At 42.0% G+C, this 19425-nt stretch overlaps 2 protein-coding genes across 3 annotated transcripts; one reads left to right on the top strand and one right to left on the bottom strand.

Annotated features, from left to right (window-relative positions):
- Window positions 1–3600: 3600 nt before the first annotated feature.
- On the bottom strand, window positions 3601–4866 carry LOC125470410. Its single transcript, XM_048569378.1, has one exon. It carries the CDS (start codon window positions 4864–4866, stop codon window positions 3601–3603), a length of 1266 nt encoding a protein of 421 aa, XP_048425335.1.
- Window positions 4867–13437: 8571 nt separating this feature from the next.
- On the top strand, window positions 13438–18320 carry LOC103964913. Of its 2 annotated transcripts, XM_009377913.3 has the most exons (5): window positions 13440–13894; window positions 14032–14225; window positions 14330–14639; window positions 16946–17035; window positions 17787–18320. In XM_009377913.3, exons 1-5 carry the CDS (start codon window positions 13799–13801, stop codon window positions 17820–17822), a joined length of 726 nt encoding a protein of 241 aa, XP_009376188.2. In that variant the 5' UTR covers window positions 13440–13798; the 3' UTR covers window positions 17823–18320. The 2 variants fall into 2 exon arrangements, with proteins under 2 accessions (XP_048425604.1, XP_009376188.2); XM_048569647.1 differs by lacking the exon at window positions 16946–17035 and having other exon boundaries at window positions 13438–13894.
- The last annotated feature ends 1105 nt before the right edge of the window (window positions 18321–19425 follow it).

Here is a 19425-nt window from a genome sequence, read left to right as displayed (position 1 = left end):
TCCCCAGCCTTCGCCTTTGCACCACAAAACGAGCTCACTGCCGCAGAGACAGCAGCCAGGACCTTTAAGGGGTTAATGGGCACCCCTTTGAAAACAAAATCACAGCGAGCCTTCCATATGCACCAACAGGTAAACACAATATAAGATTGTCTCCACATTATATCTCCAGAGTTGCATAAATTCGGAGAGAAGACCCCCTGAATCCAGTTCGACCAAGAATGGAGAGAAAGACAATCCACCTTATAACCCAACGCCCCTCCAAACCAAATTGGTTCAACCCAAGAGCAGGAAAGGAAAATGTGCTCAATGGTTTCATCATGGCAGCAGCAAATAGGACAAGTAGAGGTTTGAGAGGACCTCCGTCGGAACAGTGTATCCCGAGTAGGAAGACAGTTGTGAACAGTAAGCCACAAGAAATGCCGCAACTTTGGGGGCACCTCCAGCTTCCAAATCCCCTTCCAAAACGCTTTGGGAACCCCACGAACAGAAGGTCGACGCAAATCCCTTCTCGCCAGCGATCTTCCTTGCAGCCATCTGTATCCCGACTTGACCGAATAAGAACCGTTCTTACTCATATCCCATATAAGCCTATCTTTACGACTTAAATCTCCAAGAGGCGTCTCCTTAATAGCCAGCATAGCCTCCCCCGATATGAAAGGCTGTAAAAAGCTAATATTCCACCGCCCCGACTCCGGACAGATAAGTGCACTCACCTTTAAACTGGGAGTAACCGCAACCTGGCCTACCGGCACCGGGTGTCCAAGGGGTAAGGATGGAGCCACCTATCCTGCCACACCCGCACCTCCTGACCACCCAATATCTGCCAATGGGAGCCCTCCCTAATCAAGTCCCTTCCACAGATGATGCTGCTCCACGCCCAAGAGGCCCTCCCACCCTTCTTCGCATCCCAGATCGAGCTATGTGGAAAATACCGAGCTTTAATCACCTTTGCCCACAGCGAATCCGGTTCCGTGATTAAACGCCAGCACTGTTTAGCAAGCAGAGCATCATTAAATTCCTGAAAATTTCTGAAGCCTAAACCACCCATGTCTTTGGGCAAACCCAAAACCTCCTTTGAAACCCAGTGAATCTTGTGGGCTCCCTCATTGCATCCCCACCAAAACCCAGCCACCAACGCATCCAATTCCTTACAAACAGCGGCTGGGAATTTGAAAATGCACATTGGGTATGCCGGGATAGCTTGGATAACAGCCTTAATTAAAACCTCTTTACCTGCACGGGAAAGAGTATTTTGTTTCCACCCTTGTAGCTTTTCCATTACTCTTCCTTTCACATAAGCAAGACCACGCTTTTTCGACCGACCCCATATGGCAGGAACCCCCAAATATGTTCCCGGATTGATTACTACCGTCATACCAAGGGCGTTCCCCATCTGATCAGCATTCACCTTTGGAACGTTAGCCCCAAAATATACACTAGATTTCTCCAAATTTACCTTCTGCCCCGACGCCACACAAAAATTGTCCAACAGGTGTCTCAAATTCCGGCAGTTTTTCATATCAGCCCGCAAAAACAGAAGGGTATCATCCGCAAAGAAAATGTGAGAAATCACGGGTCCGGATCCACCAATCTTAACACCCTCCAACCTACCTTGGTCAACCGCACCCTGAATCAGTTTGGATAGAACTTCCCCCACCAAAATAAATAAATAAGGAGAAAGAGGATCCCCCTGACGGAGACCCCGCGAGGGAACAAAAGACTTTCCAGCCTGCCCATTTAGGAGAATAGCGAACTTCACAGACGAAACACAACCACTGATTATCGATCTCCAGCTACTGCAAAAACCCATTCTTTCCATTACCGCATCCAAAAAATCCCATTCAACCCTATCATACGCCTTCTGCATATCAAGTTTAATCCTCATTTCCAATCTTTTCCGAGCTTTCCTTCCCTTCAGATAATGAAACATCTCATGGGCTATGCCAATACAATCCTGAATTTGTCTACCCGCCACAAAAGCATTCTGAGAATGAGAGATGATTTTAGGTAATAATACCTTCAACCGGTTAGCAAGAATCTTTGACAGAATTTTGTACGAGTAGTTGCACAGGCTAATCGGCCTGAATTACGACACAACTTCCGGATTCGGGACTTTGGGAATCAGCACCACATGAGTCTGATTTATCAAACTCGAACCCGCAGCATCCTGAATCAAATCTTTAACCAACGCAGAAACACCCTCCCTCACAATCTCCCAGTATGTCTGATAAAAGATCCCCTGGAAACCATCAGGGCCAGGAGCCTTTAGCCCTCCCATATTCCCAGCCGCCACCTTTATCTCCTCCTCCGTGATTGGTGCAATTAGCGCCTCATTCATTTCTGACGAGACCGAAGGATTAATGCAATCTAGCAGCGACCCCCAGTTACGATCCTCTGCCGAGCTAAAAACTGAAGTGAAGTGATTATCCACCAATTGGCGCACCTAAGACGGACTCTCCACCCAGCTCCCATTCTCATCCTTAAGCTTCACTATCTTATTTCTCCTCCGCCTCTGAAGGGTTGAAGAGTGAAAAAACTGAGTGTTAGCATCCCCCTCCCTCAACCATTTTACCCTCAATCGCTGGCACCAATAACTCTCCTCTTGGAGTCTTAACTCATCAATCCGCCGAGATATCTCCCTTATCTCATCATAGTTTGGACCCCAGTCCCGCTGGAGCAAATCTAACTGGGAAAGAAGATCATGGATCCTGCTACCTCGCCCCATAAACTTAGTGCCATTCCACCTGCTTAAACGATAACGGCAATCGTTTAAAGATCTCACCCACCTATTCACAGGGCTGTCAATATGCCGCCGATCCCAGCATTTTTCCACCAAATTCTTACACTCTTCCTCCGAGACCCAATACGCCTCAAACCTGAACATCTTCCTTCCTTTCTGCCCTTCAATATTAGAATTAAGAATAACTGGGCAGTGGTCCGATGCTAAAACCGTTTCATGCATAACTTGAGAGTTCGGCCAGAGTTGCTGCCAGTTCTCATTCGCCATGATCCTGTCTAACCTCTCTTCCACCCAATCCCCTTTTCTCCTCCCTCTTCACGTAAAAGCCGGCCCATTGAAACCCAAGTCCATCAACTGAGAGGAAGACAGAAACTCTTCTAAGAACCTTGGCCTGTTGTACAAAACCTCAACTCCTCCAGACTTCTCATGATCCCACAGGAATTCGTTGAAGTCCCCGCCACAAATCCAAGGAATGTCCGTGGGGGTAAAGTGGTTAACCATCCATTCCCAAAACAAATTTTTCTCAACTCTATACGGCGTTCCGTACACACCCGTAATCCGACTCCAATGTGTTTGCCCTTTAATTCTCATCACAGCATCAATAATATGCTTGGACGAAAAGATAATATTAACCTCCAGATTGTCCTCCCACCACAAGCTCAATCCTCCAGAACTTCCAACTGGCGAAACATCAAAGCCATAAACATAACCCAATCTCCTCCTCACCCCTAGAATTCTATGATCTTTCATCTTAGTCTCCGATAAAAAGATCATAGAGGGTCTCTTTTTGCGAATAAGCCCATGGAGAGCCCTGACTGTCGTGTCCGACCCTAGCCCACAACAGTTCCAGAAGATATAACTCATGGCTGGCCTGCGGCTGTTGAAGGCCAGCCGCCACCGCCCCGAGCCCACTTGCCCGCCTTCCGTGTCACCATCCTACCTTTATCAAAATCTGACCCCTCATCCATTACATCCCGTCTTCCAGTATTCTCACTTATTTCTTCCTTATTCTCCTCCGCCGTACGGTTCGCGCTTTCCATCGTTAGCCCTCCATCCTTGTTGTTTAACCTGCTTCCTATCTCTGCCGCCCTACCTTGGCAGTTCTCCTCCGTAACCGGGCCCTTGAGTTTCTTCTGTGGAGCTTGAGTTAGCACCAAATCCTGTGCTTCCCCACTTCTTTTGCTGCCCCAGAGTGGGTCATCACCCTGGGCGGACAGAGTGTCATTGCCCCCCTGTACCTCGCCCGATTGTCCTTCACCCACTGTTTTTATGCTTTCCATTTCAGAGCAGGAAGACGAATCCTCTCCCTCCACCCGCATTCTTCTACGCCATTTTTTTTTACCTTGATTCTGTGCAGACGTGAAGCCCGGTCCGCGCACCGCCCCGGCCTGCCGGCGTTCCCCCCTGCCCACACACTCCACTCTCATTGGTATCACCACCTCTCTTATCGGCGGCGCCTTAATCCACTCGCCATACGCCACCTCCCCTTCTCCAGACATCTCAGCGGAGCATTCTGTATTTATATGCCCAATCCGTCCACACTTGTAGCAGAAATCTTGAAGCCGTTCATACCGAAATTCCACCCAGGTTTCCTTATTTGACTCCCTTTGAATCCAGCATCCCTTAAATAATGGCTTCTCCGTATCAACTAAAATTCCTACTCGTACAAATCCACGAGCGTGTCCGGGATCCTCCATGGCTATAAATTCCCCAGCCTCTTTGATTACACGCTGAACGTTCTCAACAGAGGCTAAGCCCAGTGGAATTCCCCTTATTTGAGTCCAAAATGGAACAGCATTCAACTCCAGCTCCTCTAAGGCGAGCTCCGGAGGCCATTTCATGATCGAGAACACCTTCTTCATCACTGCCCAGGGGACCTGCTCAATGATCTTTGAAGCCACATTTTCATCTTTGACCGAAATAATGAAGACATTCTCTCTTACCCATTTTATTTCCACCTCACCCAGCTCTTTCCAAACCGCTTTAAGAATATTCCTGACTCCCCATTTGTTCACTGGTTTCTGCGTAAAGACTTTCCCAACCAATTTAACTCCCTGCTCCATAGTTGATAACTCCAGTGTTTGGTTCAGTTGAATCACCAGTTCATCCACCCCACTAGTCGCCATTACTCTGTAAACACCGCTGCCCCACTCGCCCAGCCTGAGACGTAGAGAAACCTTTACTTCCTGTTAACAACCTCAGACCACACTTATAATCCACCCAGTTTACCAGCTGATTTCTTTCTTCAACTCGGCCAATTAGTCAACACATCGTTAGTATCCTCATAACTGCAACCAATCGACCAAACTTAATGCTGTTACACCACTCCTCCCAATCGAATCGGAGTTATCACCCCCGATATAATCACCTCAGCAATCCCCACCACCCTCGATACGGAACTTTTTTAAAATATGAAACCCCACCCCTTTCCACCCACAGACCCAACCCCCGCAACCCAGACTGACAGACTTTATAACCCCCAACCCAATCACAGCGTCCACCCCAGCACCCCCCCCCCCCCCCCCCCGAAGAGAGAGTCACCCTAAATTAATTAACCCCAACCACCCCAGTCCTCCTCGATGAGATACTCACCCTAAAATTGAGAAGCCCCACCCCCTTGCCGTCACCCTAAACCCTTACAGCACCCCCTACTACCTACCAGAATGATAGAAGCCCACCGCCCCATATAAGAAACACCACAGCTGAAGCCCCAGACCGCACCGATCCCACAACACCAAATTGACAGAATCAAACCCCCCACTCAAATCATCGCAGCATCCCCTGCAGCCCTCGTGGGGTAGATCGACCTAGGTTGAAAAGCCCCAATCCCGTTCCGTCACCCTAGGCCCTATCTCCACCAACCTTCCTGCTTCCAGAGACTCAGTTGCCCTCCACCCAGTAGATCCAAGCCCAAGAGCTTGACCTGAAAAGCACATAACACAGATCGAACACTAACCTGTAACCACACGCACAGAGGCGGAACTCACAAAGGTCACTCCAGGAGAGAAAGTTTTGGGTTGTTGAGGGAGTTGAAGGCATCTGGCGTCAGAAGGTTGGTCGATGAATTAAAGACAGGAACGGAGATGTGTTCAAGGTTTCTCGATCAGACTCTCACCAAGAAGAGAAATACGCTCACAGAGGAGGGCTCTCACAGCGGAGAGAAAGCTCTCACAGAGGAGAGAAAAAAAAAACAAAAAAACAAAAAAACAAAAAAAAAAAAACTATAGAGGAGAGAAAAAAAAACGTTATTTTTCCCTGTTAAATTTGAAATAAAAAACTATCTTATGTGCATTATTTAAAAAAACTGAGATTTAAATAAAGTTTATTTAGTTAAATTTTAACCGTTCAATCGTGAATAAAAATGTGCAAAAGAGAACTTTACCCCTCATCAACATTTTGTTTTTAGAGGATTTCCCGATTGATTAAAAAAATGTATCCAATTTAATTTGCAATCACAATCCAATCCAATTTTGACGATTTCAAGACTGAGAAATAATTTAACTTGATAGCTAAATTCAAAACCCAACACCTTTAGAGTTGGTTTGATATTGTTGTGTTTTGAAAAGAAAAAAAATTGTTTCTACTATGCTATGAGAATAAACTCATTTTTGCTGCTTCACATTTTCAGCTTTTTTTCACCAAAAACTATGAAAATAAGTTTTTAAGTGTTTACCAAACACCTTTTTAAGCTCATCTTTTTTTTTGTACCCACTTTTTATAAAATCAACTCAGTACCAAACCAGTACTTAGACTTTGAAAGATTTTGCTAGAGTTCTCGACTTGGAGTCCCTAGGTTGGGTCTTGAGCACCAAGTTTCTTAGTCCGAGTCTCAAAGATCCTATCTAAGTCAAGTCGTCAATAAGGTCTCTAGGTCCTCGATTTTGAGGCACCAAGTCCTCTCAAACCATGTTCCAAGCATCAGGCTCCTTGAGGCGATCTTGGGTGTGACGGTCCTCATGATAGGTTAAGGGCTTGTGGTCGTCGAGTCGGATCCAAAGATGTGAGTCCTAAACCCTAGTATTGGGCATTAGGTCGCAACAACACAAAATGCCATCAACATCCCAATTATTGCATGCAACCAGGCAAAATTTTACAAAGGAAACTAACATGATAGCAGAACGATTTTGCAATGACATGATATTGGGAAGTATGATTCAGTTCCTATAAAGGAAAAGTTTGTCTTACCATCAGACATTATTCAAGAACTATCAATTCGTAAAGTACCTACACAGACTATCATTGCAAAAAAAAACAGAATGATATGCTACATTCATATGATAAAGAGACTGCACTTCCACCAAAAGAAAGTGTGGAGGATAGGCTTTTAAACACAACAACGGCATATATATTGACGATGGAGAAAAAACTAAACTTTCCATTTTCTCCCTCATTATCTGTTTCTGTGATACCTAGCGAGCCTGGAAAGTTTGCCCACATTGGTGCTACAACAAGCAAGCTATCTATTAGGCATTATCCATTTCAAATCTACTTTCAATGTCAGAGAGTGTTACTGGTGGGACTGATGGCTTGGATGTACAAAATACAGAGGATAATGACATGGATGAGGAAACTCCAAACTCAAGTAGCACAACTGAACTAGTTTGGGAAGCATTGGTGGGTTTGGGCTTGGCTCTGCTTTTAACCTAACTGCTCCTAAACCCAATCCATTTGGTGGATCATTTGGCAATGCAGCAACAAACCCAACTTATTTTTTCTCCAGGCCTACTCCTAGTGGAGAGTTGTTTTAGCCCGCATCTTTTAATTTTGAATCTTTACGGCATTCCCAATCATCTTAGCTAACAAATTCAGGTGCGTTTGTTGGTGGCTTTGGCACCGGTACAGTGGTAGTAATGCCCAAGCTCCCATTCCGAGTGGGTTTGGCCAGCCAACGCAAGTTGGACAATGGTAGCAAGCATTAGGATGGTGCTTTTGGATAGTTAAGACAGCTTGGTACCAATCTACTAGTACTAGGTACTGGTTTTGGATCACCCGGTAGTTTTAATGGTGGCATTGCCAGCACTACTCCTTCCGGTGGCTTCTTAAGTGGTGCTGCTGGAAGGTTTTGTGGAACAAAAAATAATCAAGAAAATTATGGAGGCGACACATGTACTTTAGGGTTAAAAAGATAAAATTACCTTTGAGGCACATCGAAATTCCCACTCGCATGCAACGAACAATAACGATTCAATCAAGGAAAAGTCAAAGGTGATCAAAATGGTATTTATTCAAAACCCTCTCATCACTCCTCATCAAATCCTCACCCATAAAATAACTCCCAATTGTTCTTTTCAAATTGGGAGTAATTACCAAATTAATTGATTAATTTACCAAATTAATTGCAAGATATTATGTCTTGCAATTATATACAAAATACCACCATAAGTAACCAGTCTTTATTTCTCCAAATAGGGCCGGCTACACCCCTATATATAGCCTCATCTTCACACCAAAATGCGAGGTCATTCTCTCCCTAAAATTCTCTAAAACACTTTCTTTCTCAAATTTTAACTTTGGCATCGAAGATTCTTCGGCCAAAGCCTCCTCTATTCATCGTGGGCGCATGAGGCTTTTGGCCTTGATCTTAGGTGTTATTATTTTGCAAGTACATTTTCATCAAATGAGAAGAAGACGAAAATTTGCATCCATAATTTGGTGCTTTCATTGAGAGTTTAATTCATACGCTCGAAGAAGACTCTTGAATTCAAAGTTTCTCGTTTCTCGTTCGTTCGCAAATTTTTCATACTTTCTTATTCCTAGAATTTTTTAATTCTTTGAATAGAGGTGAGAAAAAAATACAATGATGGGAAATTTGGAAACCACGACAAACGGAACTTCCTACATTCAAAGATCCAGATCGAATGATGGAGGACGAGATGTAGCCTTACCATGAAGATCCACAAGGCTCAATACAATGGCAAGAGGAGCAACTTTGCCACCAAGGAGCACCACTACTATGACAACTACGGGGACCACCATAGCAGTGGGGAATGGGTCAGCTTCATGGCAGCAAACCCACGTTGAGAAGCGGTTAGCGAGGCAGCCACTAGCCTAGGCCCACGCCACTTTGCAGCAACAAGCCTAGGCGCTAGAAGTAGCCTAAGCCGCTACCCCAATAACGTAGGCCCAAGCCTCATCCACTTAACGCACGCCCCAATCTGCAGCCCACATTGTAGGGCAGCTGAGCCAAACCCAAGCCACTACCTTATCAGCGTAAGCCTAAGCAGCTGTGGCAGGAGAAACAGCCCAGCGCTTATGGGCCTAAGGCCAGCCCGAGCTTAGCGCCCTCTCAAGCAAAGCCTAAGCCCAATGCCCACCCGCACCGTACACAGAGCAATCCACGCTAGCGACCCGACTAGACCCAACAATCCGACCGTCTCCCGCAATCTAATCTGAGGCTTAGCCCACTCCTGTGGCCTTCCAAGCAATTACAATTAACCCAAGGCCAGTTCAACAGTCTCGGCTTTAGATTTATGAACCTACGATTGAACCGGCGGTATTTTTACCTCATTTCTCCGTAGATTTGACATATCCCAACTCAAATCTCACGCCCATAATCCATTACACTTCCACTACTCAAAGAGACGCATGCCGTCTGAACTCTTCCAACCCAAATGTCGAACGACACTTGTCTCAATAAGTTATAAAGTTGACAAGAGCCCTTGTGCAGCAGACAACCTTGGTGAATCAGCTCTTTTAGCATACTAAGATACAGCGTGCCCCAGACGAGGTGTTCTGAAATAAGACAAGGACAAACGACGAACCTTTCCAGCTGTGTCTCAGCAAGTAGCCATTCGACTAGTCACTAACCGAACGTTTTGGTAATGTACACTCCCGACTAGGCCCCTAAGGTAGCATATACTCTCGTCATAGTGCGTGGAAGAGCGTGCACTCTCGATTAGGCCCACGAACGAGAATACATTCACGATTGAGGCCATACTCCGATAATCAACATGAGTAACCTTCCAAGTGAAGTGTTTATTCACGGCTAGGCCCACAAAGAGCATCATCCATCTTACAGCGGAGTAGGCAGTAAGACGGACAGAGAAAAAAGTCACTCAATCTGGCTCAAGTTTAATGTACCACATACACTGCAGCCACAACATAGATGAGCCGAACACATGGAATACCAGCCTAAACCAATAGTTCATGATTGGGGGCAGCTGAGAGCTCTGCTACCCCAACAAAGGCAAATTTAGGAAGAAGTAGAGAGACGGATGACCGTACGATTGCGTGATTTTTAATGAAGCTACTGACGAGACATGACCAATATAAACGGGTTACCTTTCATTGATAAGATCAAGCAGACGGGATTATCCCATATAGATTGTCGAATACAAATATTACTTCTGTTTTGACAAACGTAGTAGCTCAGCCTAATGGCTCGCCGATGGCAAACGAGTACTAGAAGGATGCACTAGCCCAACTACCAAAAATCGGGGGCATGGCTCGTCTAGTAGCCGAGCATCACGGACCTAGTGGTCCAATTCCTCCTACTATGCACAACCTGGCCTAAACCAACCCCAGCTCTGCGCTCACAACTGTGCTTACCTGCTCCACGGCTCCCGGCAACCCTTGATATGTCACCGTTACTTCTAATTGTGCCGATCTTACACCACGGCTCTTAGCCGTGCCAATCTTGCCATGTGGCTCGCGCCGACCAAGCCCATGATACTCCAAACTTCAAAGTGTCAAATGACGGAGCAGAAGACAAGGCTTTATTAGCAGCCTCTGCTAACTAAAAACTTAGTGGTGATGAAGCTTGCAATCCATTCAAATTCTCAGCTGATCACCAATCAAGCCTCAAAAGGGCACACGACGAAACATCTAATGATGGCACAATACTTGAAGAAAGTCTGGGAACAGCTCACCGCGCTTCCCACGTACATCTTTACACGGGTTCCACAAGCAGTTTGAAGTCTCAAGCAGATCGTTAAACAAGACCTTACAGGCTGAGGATTATTTCAGTTGTTTAGCAGTCTAGTTTTCCTCAAATACGCTTACAACAACGATTTTCATGCTTTCCAGTGCGAGATGGTAAACCAATTCCCCAACACCCCTAAGGGTTTGCTCTCTAGTGCGAAAGGATAAACCAATTGTTCCCCAGTACGAAAGGGTAAACTAATTCCTTGACACCCATATGGGTCTGCTCTCTAGTGCAATAGGATAAACTAATTGCATTCCAGTGTGAGATGATAAACTAATTGTTCTCCAGTGCGAGAAGGTAAACCAATTCCTCGACACTCATATGGGTCTGCTCTCCAATGTAAGAGGTTAAACTAATTACTCTCCAGTGCAAGAGGTTAAACTAATTGCTCTCCAGTGCGAAATGGTAACCAATTCCCCAAAAAAGATTGAATACTTGAAGACCAGCTAAGCAGCAAATGGTCAGGGGGTAACAACCACTTTGCACTCAACAATTTGCTCATCCGACACTTCATTTTCAGCAACTCTGATCTTGGCAGCTCCATCTTTTATTGCTCCATCTACGACAGCTGAAAAATCAAACTCAAGCAGTTTCCTCATTTTTGGCAAGCAACCCAGACGTGGTAGCCCAAACCATGGCATATGCCACGCCATTTCCTCAGCCCATGTTGAGCCAGCCTTTGGCTTCAGTCAAGATGAGCAGCATAAGTTGTGGCCCCCGTCACACCACATCTTCGACCTATTCCAAGCCGACTCCTGGACTCTGCCAGCCAATGTGCCATACCACCCCGATGACTGCCCCGTAGCAGCACCACTCAAGAAGAAAACAAAGGAAATTAAGTTTTTCTTACATCGGTGCAGCACAGAGAAGATAAAGAAATCAACGAAAGATGGTTCTTTGCACGAGCAAGCAAAGAAGAGTGCTAGAGGAGGGGGAACAAATATCCTCTAGCTTTCTCTCTTTCTTGTAGGGATAACTAATTGCCCTCCAAAGTTGATTTAATCATTTGCTTAAGGTAGGCTTAAATAGGCTTTGGAGGCAATGTATTCCCTTTTGCTAGAAAAATCTAATTCCAAGTTCAAGTGGGAATCTGCATCAAAGTTGGAGATCTTTACACCTATTGCCCTTTCCTGCGAGCAGCCCAGCATGTGTGGGGGCATTTGTGGAGCTAAAAATAATCAAGCAAATTATGGAGGCGACACGTGTACTTTAGGGATAAAAAGACAAAATTACCCTCAAGGCACACCGGGATTCCTACGCGCATGCAACAGACAATAACGGCTCAATCAAGGAAGAGTCAAAAGTGATCAAAATAATATTTATTCAAAACCCTCTCATCACTCCTCATCAAATCCTCATCCACAAGGTAACTCCCAATTATTCTTTTCAAATTGGGATTAATTACCAAATTAATTGCAAGATATTATTTCTCCAAATAGAGTCGGCAACACCCCTATATATAGCTCCATCTTCACACCAAAATGCGAGGCCATTCTCTCCCTAAAATTCTTTAAACACTTTATCTCTCAAATTCTAACTTTGGCATTGGGGATTCTTCCGCCAAAGCCCCATTCATCGTGGGCGCGTGAGGCTCTTAGCCTTGATCTTAGGTTATTATTTTGCAGATGCATTTTCGTCAAAGGAGAAGAAGGCGAAAATTTGCATCCACAGGTTTGTTGGTGCTACTTCTGGTGGTGGTGAATTTGCTTGTTTGGCTTCAAGTGGTAGTGGTTTCATTGTTGCAGCTTCAAACAATGGTGGTTTTACTGCTACAGCTTCAGGCGGTGGTGGATTTTCTAGTACAACTTCAAGTGGTGGTGGTTTCGCTGGTGCAGCTACAGGCGGAAATGGGGTTTAGTGGTGGACTCCCTGATACTGGTAGTATTTTCTCTTCTTTTTTTTTTTCAATTTTTTTTCAAATTTTCTGGTACATCTTTAAGCGATGGTGGTAAATAAGTTTTACTTATTTGTTTATTTTTACAGTATACTAAAGAGTGAGATTAAACAATTATAAAATACATTAAAAATAAAAGTATCAAGTAATTTAAAAATACCAAACACATTAAAAAAAATTATAATAATTAATTTACAGGTGCAAAAAAATGTGAAAAAAATATGCAAAGGCTCAGGATTGCATCATCTACGCTATGAGTATAAGTCCATCATTATTTGAATTTTTAAAACCATACAAACCTTAGGGAGTTCAAAATAAATAAAATTCTTACTCATTAATGTACATGTTTAGAAAATGTGAAAGCATATATAAAAGTGTAAGGTTTCTCAACTTTGAAATACAACTTCCTTCATTTTGCATATCCTTAACATTTGATATTTTATAGTAATGTACTAATGGTTTTTTCGTTAGGCTCTTATTTTGAATTATGTAATACTTGAAAGACAAATGTTTTTTTTTTTTTTAAATATTTATGTGACAATGTGGTATGCATATACTAATTTAGTGTTATGTTATAGATATATATATATATTTTTGTCAAATTATGTTTTTCATTTTCATTATTTATTGATTAAAAAAAAATTTAACGGATCGGGTCATATTACCTGATAATATTAATAGGTCGATTTCGAGTCTGGTTATATTACATGTTTACTTTAACAGATGTTATACAACACGATATCAGATATGATACGAAAACGATACGAACACACAAAACATGACACAAATGCTAGATCTATCTAGCTAATGGTCAAATGATTATCCAACATTGTAAATTGGTAAAAATACATGCTTGTGGAGGAAAGTAAGTTGTGTTCTTACCAATTGCCAAAGCCTTAGCCAAGACGAGGGGAAAATGAGAAGAAAGTGAAGGGGAAAGAAAGAAAGAAACTGAGAAAATTAGCAAAAGTTAGTTTAACAAGGACGAGGAGGAGGAGGAGGAGGAGGAAGATGAAGAGATGAGTTGGCCTCAAACTGCGAGGCAAATGGCAAATCAGACCGACCCTAAAAGACCCCTAAATCAATTCACATTTGAAATTTGGTATTACGACAGGCTTTGTGAATCATAACTAGAAGAAGAACCAGTGAAAGAAGGAAAGAAGGAAGAAGAAGATTTGAGAGAGAGAGAGAGAGGCGGAGGGTGGGACCGGTGTAGGGGGATAGGGGGTAGGAGGAGTTTATGATGCTTTGCGAATCATTGCGTGATCGAATACAGCCATGGCTTCGTGATTACGATAGGCTTCAATCATTGGCCGTCATTCTCCTCTACATTCAGGTTCCTCTCCTTTCCTTTCCTTTCATTTCCTTTCGCTTCATCTTCGTTTCAATTACAAAACCAAATCAATACGAATGAATGATTGATTCATATAACGTGTTAAAGATCGATCCTTTGATGTACGTATGTATGTATAGATTGGGTGCGCATTGGTGGGATCGCTTGGTGCACTGTATACCGGGGTTTTGCTGATAAATCTGGCCATTGCATTGTTCGCCCTCGTCGCAATCGAGAGCAGCAGTCAGAGCCTCGGCCGCACATACGCCGTCCTTCTCGTCTGCGCCATCTTCCTCGATGTCATCTGGTTCATTCTCTTCACTCACGAAATCTGGTACCATTTTCCATTTTTTCCATTTTGCATTTTAATGTATGTATATGTATATATATGTATGCTTGCTTCTGATGCTTTTATGTTTGTAACTTTGTGTTCTGCAGGAACCTTTCTCGTGGAAGTGGGAGTAATACAACTTTGTACATCTTCTCTGTAAAGCTCACTCTGGCCATGCAAATTATCGGCTTTTCCATCAGGTTATCCTCCTCCTTGTTATGGATTCAGATCTACAGGTTGGGCCTTTCCTATGTAGACACTAGTGCAACTCCTAGAGAAGCTGATTTTGATTTAAGAAATAGTTTCTTGAGTCCTACTACCCCCGTTGTACCCAGACAAACTTCAGATTCTAGTGATGCTATAGGAGGCGCTATCTATGACCCCGCTTATTACTGCTCACTCTTTGAAGATGGTCAGGTTTGTCTTCTCTCTCTCTCTCTTACATTACATGCCTGCTCAAATTTTCATTTTCCTTGTTCTTCTCTTGCATCTACAATTGCAATATGTTATCACCTCACTTTGTTTGCATCAGTAACGATTAACAAACTTACTATGGAGCAACTTCATCTTCTTTTGTATTTCTGTTTGTACAAATTGTATAGCTTCACCCACTGATCTGTTTAAAATCTCATTTAATCCATGTTTCCTTAAGTCATGGATGTTAAAAGTTGGTGAAGTTAGTGACATACAATTATATAAGAACCAAGAAGTTAGAGTATACAATTGCAGGACAAAAGTTAGTGAAGTTAGTGACATACAATTAATCTCTTTTAATTTCTTTGGTGAGAAGTGCAGTTTTAAAACCCTAATATTTGGGATTCACAATAAGAGTAGGGGAGGGACACGAGAGAGTGGGTATAATGAAGGAATGTAGACATTGGCCCACTTGAGGTTGTCAAAATTTACTAGGCAAGATTCTATGAATAGCTACCTACAAGACAACTATAAAGTATTTTTTAAAGATTAATGAGTCTCACTCTTCCAAGGAAACTATAACAATCAAGTATATGTATAGCTTCAAAAAAGTGTGATGTAGAAGGTAGCTGGAGCACTAAGAGTTCAAGGGTTGCAATGTATCATGTATGTAACTTGGTCTGTCATATATAGATGACCATTAAAGTCCTCTTGGAGGCAAGAATATTCATAAGAGGACATGAGATCGCATATCATGAACAACAACGCTATCCTTGATATTTGTGATTTGTGAATTTCGTATCCAACTTGGTTAAGGAATGAAATTCTAATTAGGCTTCCTTGAAAAGAGACGTAACGTGTCTGTTCTGGACGTAACTCTGGGAAAGTTTTCTGCTCTGTTAACATTTGCATTCTAGGAGAGGGGGCTGAAAGTTTGATATCAATTGTTCTAAGTGGGTCTGGACAACCATGCATGTTGGTCTTGAATTTTCCAGTGGAACTAACGCCACTGGTGACCCAAAACATTTTCTTTAAATAAGTAAAGGTCCTATGCATCAAAGGAATCATGCAAGATTTTTCTTGGACTTGGATACTAGTTGGATGGTGGGCTAGGCAAGATTTGAGAATTGATGATCTTGCTGTTCTACCCCGGAAAACCCTTTCTAAAACTGGCTTTGATCATTAAGTCACTATGGTGTCCACAAGAAGGGTCTTTTGTGACTGTTTGTGTGGCAATTGAAGAAGAGGGGTTCTGTGCAATTTGTTCACTCCTCCACTTCGATCTGAGTTCATCATGGCGGCATGCAATCACATAAATGTAGACTTTACCATAGAATATTGAAAGATGCAAGGAATAAAAGACACGAACTCTGCAAATACTTTCGTGTCTATCCATCCAATGAATGAATATGTTTTTAATACAAGTTTTGTTGTAGTATAATTTTTGTTGACTTTACTTTGTCCATCATGATTTAAGCATAGAACATATTGATTTGAAATACTATGACGCATTTGACGATGTAAGAAGGTTTTTATTCAGATCCTTGTTTGGGATGTGAGAATGTTTTCCTCCACTTCCGATTTTTATTTGTTTATTTCATTGGGGGGGTTGGGGAAGGGGGGACATCATGACTACCACTTCTTTTTCCAGCTTTGATTCTCGTTTACATATAATTATTACAAAATATACAATAATGGTCATAATAGTCTAAAAGGAAGGAGGTTGTCAAAAACAACCTAACGCAAGATTGTACAAATATGTACATGGAAGAAAACAAGAAAGAAAGCCCGTATGTAAAGTCAAAGGAACAACCATTACGGTGTGTTCCAAGAAATCTCCGGCAGCAAAGCTGATAGGTATATTCAGAAATATAATATGGAAAGGTAATTAGGAAAGGGTAAAGGATTTAATTTGTGTATGAACTTCATTGAGGGTTAACTCAAAGGAATGAGTCTGTTAAGGGGCATTCGACTGAAGTGTCTTTGAAATCACATGATAATAAAATGAAAAATGAATGCTAATGTTCTCATAGTGCATCTTGTTATGGTTCTGTGCATGATGGTTTTGAAAGTAATCAACCTGGCGAAAGAATGAAAGGAATATATGGTGTACTATTGCAACATCTAGTTTGGAGAATTACGTTTTGCTATGATGTGAACTACTGAGATATATGTTGGTGTTTGAAATTTGGAACTGCTGATACTTTCTTTTTCTTTAGATATTCATAATACTGTTCTTGTCTGTTAGAACGTAGCAACGACTGTTCGTCAACTGTTACTAAATTGAAACTTCTGTTATTGGTTTCTAGGGAAAATATTGCAGTGGCAACAGATCTACTTCTGATGTCGAATCTTCTAAGGCAAAACCATCTGTAGTCAGATCGTTTCAGTTCGTAGATGTAAGTATCCATGAATATGTTTCTGACCAGTTATATGAAATTTGGTAGCATAACGTGTCTGATGACGCGGGTTGTGATCCCCACTATTATGCCATTTGGTTAATTTATTTGGTATAGCAGATCTCATGGTTTCATTCTTACCCTTTTGTTATCTCCCAGCAACACCAACTGACCAAAACATTCCATTCACATGTTTATCTACATTTAGTATTTGGTTGGGTGGCGTTTTGAGGTTGTTTTCTTGGTTTTGACAGAGAGATTTCTCAGTTGAGAATTTGGATAATTCATTTGTACACCTCTCTACCCAAAATTTGATTGGATGATGATTTGTGGTTGTTATATAACCGTACCCATACTTGTATCATGTGCAAGCATTATAAATCTTGTGTAAAATGATTTTAGTCATCCAGCTGACAAAGGCCTTTTTATTCCCTCATTAGTAGTTATGCTCCTCTGCTGTTTTCTTATTCATTTTCAACAAGATACTCAAAAATTATCTTGGCTCATGCGTTCTTTCGGCCGCCACATTATACTACATATGCCATTTAAGTATTAGTCATGTACAGGGCAGATTGTCATCAGATAGATCTGTGCGTAGTAGAAGAATATATGAATCCATATTGGGGCTGTGACTGTTACCCCACTTTAGGTTAATAGGATTTTCTTTAATTGTAAAAGTCTCTTATGATTATTATTTTATCCAGATGAAACGTCGTTTTTGCTGCTTCTAACTCGATTTGAAACCTTGCAGGAGGAGAAGGCAGCAAGCCAGCCTAGTTCGGTTTAATTTTGAGTGCCATCTGTCTTTTCCTTGTGGATCGACTCCCCTAGGTAGTTGTCTAGAGGATCTTTCATATGATGTAGTCGCTGCGGCCAGATTGTGTTAGGGAGTGGGCCTTGTACAGTCGGATCACATATTATTGCATTTGTATTGGCCGGATGAGGATGGGAACGTGTTGATCAAATCAAAGTATTAAAAGGAGAAGCACATGGTCCGTGTGGTTTGGTTTGGTATGCCAAAAGCTTTTGATAAAGATCCAAGTCCAGTGGTCCATGCGTGTGAGTCGAGTTAGCGTGTCGGCATCACCACGCAGCAATCAGACATGTGGGTGTTAGTTGACAATAGCATTTTGGTTGAGGAACCAAGAGAAGGCAATTGCCTCTTGTTTCCATGACAACATTTGTTCACCCTTTCAATGTAGCTTTGCTTTTTCGTTGAATTTCACACCCCGTACAATGTTATTCACTACGAACTTGCAAGAGTTTTTTTGTTGTTTGTTTGTCCGAAGTAGGCGTGTAGAAGATACTTTTGGATAATTGCAAGCCTCAGAGTATAATTAGGCCATGCAAGGGAGGCAGTTTTGGTGGGCTTTGTTTGTTCTTGCTAAGGAAAAGCCGGTTTCCATGGTCCCTTGCTTTTTGTTGGTATATATAGGTTGAGCAGGATATGAATGAGGAATATATTGATGTAAATAGTGGGTTGAAAGAGAGAGTATTCATGCATTGTTTTGTTGGCTCGGAACAATCGAAAGCCGGCACAGCAGCCAGCTAAGTGCTTCGCTAACTTGGGTGCCATGTTTTGAAAGGAAAACACTTTGTTTTAACTAACTTGATTACGTAATTTTTGCTAAAAATAATTGAGTTAATACTTTTCGTCAATTAATTAAGCTTAGCCTCATGCTAAATATTCACAGACGATATGAGCTTCTTCTGCCTCGATAGAGAAGAATATAAGTAAAGAAATAGGAACGGTAAAAAATAAAATAATTATCATTATTAGGAGTTACTAAGCTTTCAATTGAAACGTCAATGGGGTCACGGCTTAAGCTTTTTTTATTTATTTGTTTATGAAAGGACGTGTCGGGCATTTGAATGATTGTCATTTGTCAACCTTCCCATTTCTCTCTCTAGTACTAATTTTGAATCATAAGTAAATTGAAGCGACAATCCCCAAACATGACCAAACTGGATCGCTCGATTAAAATTTGAGCCATTTTTAGTATTTAAATTTGATAATTTAGGGAGCATTCACAAAAATTTTATTTAGGATTAGAGTTCATGTGTGGTCGTCCTACTTTATGCTTTGTTGCTTCATTTAATTCTTATGAACATTTGACTTTTTATTGCTTATTTCAGTCTAAATACAACTACAACATTAATTTTTTATAAAGGGACAACTTCTTATATCAGACTCTAATTGTTAATAAAGAATAATGATTCGTCACACATAATGAACCAAACATTTTTCAAACCATATGTAAAATATGTGATGCCAAATTAATTTAGAAAATCTTCGAGCCACAAGTAAACTTTATTCACTATTGACAACAATGCCCTTATTAAATTGGCAAAGTCCATATTTGTTTCATGCTCAAGTCAACCAACAAAAG

Source organism: the organism of the source record quoted next, unplaced genomic scaffold (genome assembly GCF_019419815.1).
Source record: "Pyrus x bretschneideri cultivar Hongxiangsu unplaced genomic scaffold, Pyrus_bretschneideri_v1 Contig5, whole genome shotgun sequence".
Classification (NCBI taxonomy): domain Eukaryota; kingdom Viridiplantae; phylum Streptophyta; class Magnoliopsida; order Rosales; family Rosaceae; genus Pyrus; species Pyrus x bretschneideri.
This window is presented reverse-complemented; position numbering and strand designations above follow the sequence as displayed.

Excerpts from the sequence above, each read along its gene's own strand:
- LOC125470410 (XM_048569378.1), bottom strand. The coding sequence starts at position 4,866 with ATGGCGACTAGTGGGGTGGATGAACTGGTGATTCAACTGAACCAAACA.
- LOC103964913 (XM_009377913.3), top strand. The coding sequence starts at position 13,799 with ATGATGCTTTGCGAATCATTGCGTGATCGAATACAGCCATGGCTTCGT. Across the intron at positions 13,895-14,031 it reads TCATTCTCCTCTACATTCAG|ATTGGGTGCGCATTGGTGGG; the intron begins GTTCCTCTCCTT and ends ATGTATGTATAG. Across the intron at positions 17,036-17,786 it reads GATCGTTTCAGTTCGTAGAT|GAGGAGAAGGCAGCAAGCCA; the intron begins GTAAGTATCCAT and ends GAAACCTTGCAG.